The sequence below is a fragment of the Mytilus trossulus genome, chromosome 3 (assembly GCF_036588685.1).
Source record: "Mytilus trossulus isolate FHL-02 chromosome 3, PNRI_Mtr1.1.1.hap1, whole genome shotgun sequence".
Lineage (NCBI taxonomy): Eukaryota > Metazoa > Mollusca > Bivalvia > Mytilida > Mytilidae > Mytilus > Mytilus trossulus.
In genome coordinates this window covers 39,549,148-39,559,353 of record NC_086375.1, presented here as the reverse complement: position 1 = coordinate 39,559,353, position 10,206 = coordinate 39,549,148, and the positions used below count along the sequence as shown (strand labels likewise).

The following is a 10,206-nucleotide window of genomic DNA, read 5'->3' as shown; positions in this document are numbered from 1 at the left end:
AAGTTTCAAAAATGTTCATCATATTTTTTTTTGTAGAAGTAATTGCATGTTACATCCTTTTAAAATGTGAATTGTTGACGTCTTCATTTTACCGGTATCCTCGAAATGTATTGCTTTGACTTATTTTATTGATGGGTCTGTACATGGAGCAGAATTATCGTGTTTGTAGAAATTCGTACAACATAAGACAAGATAGAACTAAGGAGATTGCAACAATAGAGCAAACGGCTGACTTTGCAAACTCAGTTTATCGCGAGTGACTATAAAATACTTCAGTTATAATCAAACACCAGCCATCGCAATATAACGTATAGATTTGATGTCAGCTTTCCAATTGTGCACTTTCCATTTCTAAGTAGCAACATTCCAGCAGCACCTGCATACGGTGTATATATCTCCCAATTGATCTATATTCCCGTGCTTGCATTTCCTATCATAATTTTCTTGATAGAGGGTTGTTGCTCGCAAGGAAACTCTGAAATCAAGACTGGTGAAGTTGAAATCATCTCTTCGTAAATTTTACGGAAGCCATCACGAGTTGGTTGACTGTTATGGAATAACCGATTAACAAATTATATCGGATATGTTACTAACGTCGTAACTACAATCCCCTTCCCTTTCATAAATGTGACCTACCGAATAAGACTTTTTACCGGATTTGATATTTCATAAGCAAGACGACGGATGCCACATGTGGAGCAGGATCTGATTACCCTTCCGGAGCACCTGAGATCACCCTACTTTTTGGTAGGGTTCTTGTTGGTTGTGTGCACTATTATTTGTCTATTTGTCCTTTTCATTTTTATACGCCCGTCTTTTAGACGGAACGTATTATGGTATACCTTTGTCCGTCTGTCCGTCTGTCCGGACGGTCTGTCCGTCCGTCCGTCGTCCACACTTCGGACAATAACTCAAATCACTTTCACCAATTTTTCCATGAAACTTAAGTGAATTGTTTATATCTATTGACGTAAGCTCCTTTTTGGTTTTTTTTTTAATTTCAGATTTAAAGTTTGGGATTTATGGGGCTATATTCATAAAAAAGGGGGAATTTTCTTCACTTCGGACAATAACTCAAAAAGGCTTTCACCAATGTCCATGAAACTTTGGTGAATTGTTTATATCTATTGATGTAAGCTCCCTTTCAATTTTTATAGATTTCAGATTTTATGTTTTGGATTTATGGGGCTTTATTCATAAAATAAAAGGGGGATTTTTAACACTTCGGACAATAACTCAAAAAGGCTTTCACCAATGTCCATGAAACTATGGTGAATTGTTTATATCTTATTGATGTAAGCTCCCTTTCAATTTGTATAAATTTCAGATTTTACATTACTGTGTTATGAATTTTTATGCTTAAAAAAGGGTGAAATTATCCAATTTTGGGACAATAACTAACACTTTCACAAAATTTTGTGCAACTTTGATAAATTGTTTATATCTATTGACATAAGCTCCCTTTCCATTTTTATAAATTTTAGATTTTACGTTTTCTCAAGTAATGAATTTTTATACTTAAAAAAGGGGGATTTTATGCAACTTTGGTGAAACTTTGGTGAGTATATTAATGTAACATCCCTTTTGATTTGTATAAATATCAGATTTTACATCAACTATACCAATTTCGTAAGATTTTACATTTTATGCTGTCTTATTAAAAAAAAATCGAAAACAGCCGGACATTGATCATATAAATTCATTAAAAGCATGATCATATAAATTCACTGAAAGCATAAAAGACAAGTTAAAAGAGCAACGGGCGTATCATGCGCTTAAGCGCAGCCCTTCATTAGCCTTGGCGTTGTCAGTTCATTTTCGATTTATGAGTTTGACTGTCTTTCTGGTATCTTTCGTCCCTCTTCCATGATAGAACAACTCATCATTTATCAATGTTTTATAGCTGTTTATTTTTGACAACAAAAGAACTTGACATTATTCAGAGAAGTATCATCACCACCGCCTTGTGGTCCTTCAATCCTGGTTTGTAATCCACATATAGCAGAATGTGTTGGACAGCTTTCACTCCATCCACCATATCCTCCAAACAAGCCGTGTCCGGGTGGATGAGCTAATTCAGACTCATCTCTGTCATCGTCGAAGTCCCGACATTTGAACTTGATATAGTTCGCTGCCGTGTCATCTCCACCGCTCTTCAAAAATAAAAGCGGAATCACTTGTTTGAATATAAACAGAAAAGCATTGTGTGAGTACATACTAGCGTTTTTCTGTGTCTGGTGTATAAATATGTAACAGTACAAGTCATTAAAGATCTAGACCGATGGTTATCTGCTTTTTAAAAATCCCAGATTGAGGAAGAAATGCGATCTACCTTTATCATAATGAAACGTAGTACCAATTAATAAAAAAAAGTTTTATGTCGATTTGACTAACTTTTCACATTAACAATAATATCTTCAGAGAAACCATATAATTTATTTGAGTTAATGATACTACAACTTCAACATAAACTACTATGATCAAAAAAATTATCCTTAAAAGAGACGGACGAAGAGACGGACGCAAAGACCTTTAAATATAATGATGGGTAATAACAAAATCAAAGTCTTGAATTGTGCAGCATGTCAGCCTTGCGTCAATCAACACCAACATAATCTTGAGATTTGCAAACATAGAATATAATGCACAGGTACAAAAAGTAGTTTTAAAATTGTCACTAGAAAATAGGTAAAACCATATTGCCATAAGTCTCCAAAGTACGATAATGACCTCGCTCTAATGCCAAGTCTGTTTCAAACAGTTCCAATAAAGACCGATACAAAGAAGCAGCTTCAAATGCATCTATAGGAAAACCAAATTTCGGACGAAATAAACGTAGCTTCTTCAGTATTCGCTTCAGTTGTTGATAAGAAACAATGCAGTGATGATTTTTTGCTAAGAGTGCAAGTGTTTCCATGTAATATAGCATTTCAAAAGAAACCCTTACGCATTTCTCAATTCTTTCACTTTGAAAAGGGGACATTAAAGCCCTGTACGATTGAGGGCACAATAAATTTAAGTTTTGCACACACTATATGTTTAAGTTACAATATATTATTCTGTATGCACAATATATTTTTTTCTCTTAGCAAGTGTCTAGCGGGGCTCCGTAAGATTACATGCCTTTTTTTGTATATAAATACTATAGATTACAAATATAAGCTAACATAATAGCAGAAGCAAAAACCAACTGGTGATAACATATAGTAAAGGGTTCCGTTCATAAATATACTAAAATAAAGGTACCTGATCTCCTTCGACTTGGAAAGAAAAAGATGTCAAATACGTCTGATTTTTATGGGTCTCAGACTTCTCACAATCTGTCCATCCTATCCAATCTCCGTAACTACCTTCACCAGATTCAATAGTTCCTCCATAGTGATTATCAAAACTGATACACCTCAACAGTATGGCATTTAAAGATGTATCATCATGACCATGTTGATTGCCTTCAATCTTCAATAGAAACAGCTACGTTCTAATGTTTCGATATCAATGGCATAGCATTTTTTTTTCTAGAATATTCTGATTTCCTCAAGTAAAGGCAAGTTAAGGGAACACATTCTTCTGGGATCGTCAAGACCAACACTACATATATAAAACAGCTAACACTGGTGCCGGAGTGAGTATTACTTAATGAATGAAATTTCTGATCTTTGAAATTTGTACATTTAATCCCTATAATACACCAGTTTTAAATAGCTTTCAATTGTATAAGTAAATCAACTCATCATGGATGCAAGGCTTGAAATTTTGTATTTACGCCAGACGCTCGTTTCGTCTACAAAAGATTCATTAGTGTCGCCCGAATAAAGAAAAAGGCAAAATAAAGTAAAAAGTTGAAAAGCATTGAGGAAAACAAAGAAAGAAAAAATTTTGCCAAATACAGTACGATAATCTTTTTCTGGGGTAGAAAACCCTAAGGACTTTAAAATTTCAAGTTTTGTAAAAGTTAATTTATAATTTTGACCGTATCAATAATGATTCATATGACTACAGAGGTGTTTAATATTAAAGGGTGATATTATAGGGGAATTAAAACTCTATCAGTAGTGGCATAAACCCGCTGGTTGTAAATAAACTCATCCAAAAAAACAGGATTGAAATTTTGTATGTACACCAGACGCACGTTTCGTCTACAAAAGACTCATAAGTGGCGCTCGAAAAAAAAGTCAAACAAAGCAGAAAAAATACGAAGTTGGTTGAAGCACATTGAGGAACAAAAAATCCATACCGTTTTGCTAAATACAACTAAAGTACGAAATTGTAGTTTGCAACTTTCGAATTTTATTGAATTATTGATTTCAACGTACAGTCAAACCTGATTAACAGACCACCTGTATTAAGCAAACACCTTTATAATAAGACCATTAATATTAGATCCCTTTGCTGTGCATTTCATGTAGTAAGAACCTATATTCCACCTGTCTTGAGAAACCACATATTTGCTCTACCTTAATAAAATTAACGGTACCAATTTTCTTTTTCTGCACTTCTGTATTGACATGATATTGATATGGTCATAATTATAAATCAACTTTTTACCAAACTTTGATTTTTTTAATAACGAAGGCTTTTCTACCTCAGGAATAGATTACCTTAGCTATATTTGGCAAATACAAATTGTATCCTAGTATTTATGATGAGTTTAATTATACGGAGGTAAATAATCAAATCAGTATTTAAAACAATTGTCGTAATTAATGATAAAAGATCAGGACACTCCTAGGTCAAAGCCATTGCTGTTGGAGGTTTCGTCCCGAGGGTATCTCCAGCCCAGTAGTCAGCACTTCGGTGTTGACATGAATGTCAATTCTATGGTTATTTTTTTTAATTAACTCTTTGCAAAAGTATGAATTATTCGAAATTCTAAGGATTTTCTTATCCCATGCATAGATTACTTAAGACGTATTTCGCATAACTTTTTGGAATATTGGGTTCTCAATACTCTTAAACTTTATAATATTTGGCTCTCTAACTATTTTGATCTGAGCGTCACTGATGAGTCTTATGTAGACGAAACGCGCGTCTGGCGTACCAAATTATAAGCCTGGTATCTTTGATAACTATTTGATCAACTTATTGATTTTATTAGCTTGTATACTAGTATTCGGTTGTCAAGAGCCATTTCTATGTAATTTTGTTGTGATAGACAACCATACCACCTTTCCTCATTTTGTAACATAACTCTTTACTTTTTGTATGACAACGATATTGTTTTGCTATAAATAATGATTTTTAGAAAACAATTTGCGTTGGTTTTCCAAGACAAAAATAGAATAATAAAAGTTTTATTGTGATAGTTCAAAATTCACCTTCATATTGTATCCAGTTGCGAAAAATCCATCAGCACAAAAATGAGGAGGATGCCAGTCACCCCACTTTCCACCATTTTAAACTTCAAGGGTTTTAATATACTTTCGAGGAACATCTGGTAAATTAAGAAAGGCATAGCTGCTATGAAAAACATAGCAAAGAATGAACGAATGTAATATTTGCATGCTTCAATTTGGTAAGTTAATAAATTGAAGGTTGACAGAACCTTATCAAATGGGTCTTGGTCTTGACATTAACTTTGACCTAATCGTCATGATTTACCGATCATTCTGGTGTTTCCGTTGATCTTTGACTTTTGGTTATCTCATAAAACCAATAATGAGATAATATTGAGTGATTTCTGACATACTTTAATTTCACTAAACATTCTTTATATATGGTTTAATCTTTCCGATTTGATGTAATGCATGTTTAAAATTAAGTAAACCCTTGTTTTTAAAATTCTTCAAATGTGCAATTATTTCGTGCAAGCTTTCTTTAACTAGCTATATTTGAAAACAGGCAAAGTTTCATATTGCGAAATATAGTGCAGACTGCAAAGGACTTGACGCAAAATTCATTTCATTTGGAAAAAAAATATATGATATGAAACCAATTTCTTTTGGTAATGCGTTTTGTTTAAGGAAAATGTCAAAATACAGAAATCACAAGGGTACCTCTTGTTTCATGATAACATAGTCAGGCAAGTGTTAACAAAGATGATTGTAGATGTATGACTGTACAGTAATGCAACAGCAGCTTAACGATACAGAAAGGAATATCAATAACACTATATCAGCAGCTGGTTTAAACAAAGGCGCCAGTAGTATAGCGCTGTTCAAAATTCATAAATTGATGGAGAAAAAACAAATCCGGGTAACAAACTTAAACTGAGGGAAACGTATCAAATATCAGAGAACTACGACACAACAGAGACACAACAGCGAATAAACAATTGTCTTTAAACTAGTATCTAGACTATATGTCACGCTTTATATGGAACGGAATTTAAATGATAAATGTGACCGACAGAGATATGCCATGAACATAATATAAGCATGTATGTTGAGCAAACTACAACATGTTAAAGTTCAGGTATTTGAACATGTATAAAGTAAAATTAAAAAATTCTAAACTCCGAAGAAAATTCAAAACGGAAAATTCCCTTATCAGATAGCAAAATCGAACATCATTTGTCCTATTCCTGACTTGATATGTAACAGTGCGAACGTCTTAACAAAATCACTTTAACTACGACACAACAGAGAAACAACAGCAAAAAAACAATTGTCTTTAAACTAGTATCTAGACTATATGTCACGCTTTATATGGAACGGAATTTAAATGATAAATGTGACCGACAGAGATATGCCATGAACATAATATAAGCATGTATGTGGAGCAAACTACAACATGTTAAAGTTCAGGTATTTGAACATGTATAAAGTAAAATTAAAAAACTCTAAACTCCGAAGAAAATTCAAAACGGAAAATTCCCTTATCAAATAGCAAAATCGAACAACATTTGTCCTATTCCTGACTTGATATGTAACAGTGCGAACGTCTTTCAAAATCACTTTAACTTGAAACGTATTTCAAAGTGAATGATATCGGACTTCCTGGTAGTTATAGGTGTACATCCGAAGACGATACTTTGTTTGGCAGTGTATGCTTATCTCTCAAAGTAAAAGGTGAATATAGAGAGACAATGACAGTTACAAAGTATTTCCTAGTTTTCAGCTTTGTTGTTTATTGTGAATCTCTTTTAATTACACATGATTCTCCTCGCAATGTGGTGAAAGTTTTACAAATTGACAATGGTGATGACTGGGGTACTTGGAATCCTCCTCAATATTGTGCTGACGGGCATTTTGCAATGGGATACAATATGAAGGTATTGTATTTGAGAACAATTACGTTTAGTCATTCAAAGATGTGTCCATTGTATGGCTACTTTATTTTTTCAGAATGTTTTTTTTTCTATTAGAGCATGAGTAAGTGATATCTTAAATATAAAAAAAAAAAAAGAAGAGCAAATTATTTCATTAGAATCCTAGAAAATTGATTGAAGGACAGAAATTGTGTGTGTTCACAACAGCATTATATATAAAAGCAAGAGACAACAAAACGTATCTAGATACACAAGCACAAATAACATAGTTACTAGTTTTGTAATTCAAGATACCAATATAATATAGAAATTCAGCTTCTTAATAGACATTTCGACTCTTGTCATTTTATGAAACTAACATCAAGAACCGGGTTGGAATGGTTCATATTTGAAAATGACTTGTTGGTAGCTTATATGTGTGTAGAGTTGAAAAATGGAAAACAACATGTTTATAATTTCATGCGACCGAAGCGATTTCCGAGGATGTGTAAGTACCGAACCCGTTGCAGAGCTATATGATAAAATATACCTAAAATAAATAGCCAAATTCATCTAAAGCCAACTTTGCCTGAGGGAGTTGATACCTTAGTTTCTTAATAATTTCAAAACTTATAAACAGATAATTTTAGAAAAGTTTGTCAAATCAAGACAGTTGAATTTTCATCTTTACAACGTTTGCTTACTTTAAACATCATTTTGTGAACAGATTGAGGTTCCTCAAGGTAGCGGCGACGATACTGCACTCAACAGCATTCTGCTGAAATGTGGGTCAGCAGCTGGTCAGTACGGTGGATATATAGTTTCCGGTCAAGGTACTTGGGGTGGATGGGTAGGAGAAACATTATGTGAAAACACAGAAACTCAAAAGTTCTTGACATCGTTTGCTCTACAAGTAGAAAATAGACAGGTAATATATCCACTTTGCACATTTTATGTGTATGACTAAGATAGACGGACTTGACCTGAAATTGTTTATTCGAAGCTCAGAACTATTTAAGACACTGAATGACTGAATTGTTTCACTGTTTTTAAAACTAACAACGCTAGGCTAGATTTTATAAAATTATTTCGTCATACAGACCATATTACCCTAGATAGTGTTTTATTAATAACTCGATGATTGATTATTCTCTGTGATCTACGTGCCTATTTGGATATATAAATATACCAATAAGTAATAAGACAAAACTGCTAGTTAAAAATTTATTTTGAAAAGGATACATTGTTAAAGAAGAGGAACGAAAGATACCAAAGGGACAGTCAAACGCATAAATCTAAAACAAACTGACAACGCCATGGCTAAAATTGAAAAAGACAAACAAAAAAACAATAGCACACATCACACAACATAGAAAAACTGAAGAATAAACAACACGAACCCCACCAAAAACTAGTGTAACTGTTTTGTTTGCTTGTTGTATGTATATCGTCCAGTGGCAATATTTCCAAGAAGTCTGCAGTGCTTTGCCACTGTCATGATTCTCCTAAATATTCCGTTAATTTATTTCATTTTTTTTAAAACTTAGATTTCACCTATAATTTCCCTTGATTCCAAGAAATCTAACGTCATGAATATCGAAGTTATTCCTTCTATTACAGGGAGGTAGCGATGACACAGCAGCTAATTTCGCAAAATTCAAATGCCGAGATTTTGATGTAGAGCCTGAATATGATCTTGCACATCCACCAGGACATGGCGAATGGGGATCCTATGGGGCATGGAGCCAGAGTTGTCCTCTTAGTTCGGCTATTTGTGGTATTCAAACTAGAGTAGAGTCTCCACAAGGTTCCGGGGACGACACAGCGCTAAATGACGTCAAATTCTATTGTTGTTCTGAATAAATGTATCGGCTGATCGAGCTATTCCTGTCTTTTCTTTAACTTTCTATTTGTGTTAAAACAAATTCTGAGGTGCAAAGTGGGACATCTTCAAGGTGTAAAAAAAATGACAAGCTATACACGTTCAAAATACAAGGATTGAGAATCTAGAATTGAAACTTCTGTAACATCATTAAAACGTGTACTTCAAATCATTTCGTAATAAAAACCAGTTTCTTCGGAATTGCTCGTATACCTTTCGATAAAAACAGTGAACAATCTGTTACATGTGATTTCTTTTGTCTGAACACCCAGTTCACTAGCAGTCATAGAGAATGATAGTACATGTACCATTAATTTGTTTTAATAATTTCTAAAACTCTGCACAATGGTGAAAAAATGCAACCTCGCCTCGTCAGAATGGAGTGGAATAATACGGTGCCTCGTGTAAGTATAGCATTATCACATCTATAATACACGTAACACTTTCTCTGCAACAATTTTTTGATGTTCGTAGTCGGACTGTTGCAATGCAAAATACCTGCCTCTATTTTCAAGTAGTATAAATGTTTATGCAATTCGCTCACAATCAAACGACTTTTTAAAGGATGATTATGGTTTCATTGTTGGTTTATTCTCGTCCAGATTGCACAGAAAATATTCGACATTGAAGTGAGACAAACATCAGTCAATTAACCTATCAATTGGGTAGCCAAAACGAAAACAATCAAGTTTCGCATTTGTTTTTCTTTAGTCTCAGATATTTGAGTATGCAGTCTTTAGTTACTGAATAACTGACCAAATCAATAAAACGTAACCTTACTGCCCAATTGTGACTTTGAAGCCAATAATAAGTTTTTTTTGTCATAATGAAATATACATCAACAAATAAACGAAATAGGTGTAGATGACCTGTCATAAACACGGACTAAACTCATTAAAAAATTATCATCAGCAAATTATTGATGGATTGGTGTTTAATACCACTTCCAACACTATTGTTCGATTGAGTGGTAAGTTTTTTTATAAGTGGAGTAAGCCAGAGTGCCTGGAAATAACCATCAACCTTCTGTAGGAAAACTAACACTCATTTGATTAACAGTATTTTACCAGAGACATGTTTTATAGTTCTCTGCTGTTACATTATTGTACTTTAAGCTACCGGTTATCATTATTAAAAA

General features: G+C 33.6%; 2 protein-coding genes across 2 annotated transcripts; one reads left to right on the top strand and one right to left on the bottom strand.

Moving 5' to 3' along the window:
- Positions 1–1,907: 1,907 nt before the first annotated feature.
- LOC134710761 (vitelline membrane outer layer protein 1-like) lies at positions 1,908–5,501 on the bottom strand. Its single transcript, XM_063571156.1, has 3 exons — positions 5,316–5,501; positions 3,247–3,456; positions 1,908–2,153 (listed from the first exon to the last, which is right to left on the bottom strand). Exons 1-3 carry the CDS (start codon positions 5,319–5,321, stop codon positions 1,908–1,910), a joined length of 462 nt encoding a protein of 153 aa, XP_063427226.1. The 5' UTR covers positions 5,322–5,501.
- A 1,472-nt stretch (positions 5,502–6,973) lies between these two features.
- LOC134710759 (vitelline membrane outer layer protein 1-like) lies at positions 6,974–9,049 on the top strand. The gene is made up of 3 exons (XM_063571155.1): positions 6,974–7,210; positions 7,914–8,114; positions 8,807–9,049. Exons 1-3 carry the CDS (start codon positions 7,025–7,027, stop codon positions 9,047–9,049), a joined length of 630 nt encoding a protein of 209 aa, XP_063427225.1. The 5' UTR covers positions 6,974–7,024.
- Positions 9,050–10,206: the final 1,157 nt, after the last annotated feature.

Bases quoted from the DNA above. Each gene is read 5' to 3' on its own strand.
- LOC134710761 (XM_063571156.1), bottom strand. The intron at 2,154-3,246 runs GTACCTTTATTT...TTATTTTTGAAG, and splicing joins TCCAAGTCGAAGGAGATCAG to AGCGGTGGAGATGACACGGC.
- LOC134710759 (XM_063571155.1), top strand. From the start codon at position 7,025: ATGACAGTTACAAAGTATTTCCTAGTTTTCAGCTTTGTTGTTTATTGT. The intron at 7,211-7,913 runs GTATTGTATTTG...TTTTGTGAACAG, and splicing joins CAATGGGATACAATATGAAG to ATTGAGGTTCCTCAAGGTAG. The intron at 8,115-8,806 runs GTAATATATCCA...CTTCTATTACAG, and splicing joins TACAAGTAGAAAATAGACAG to GGAGGTAGCGATGACACAGC.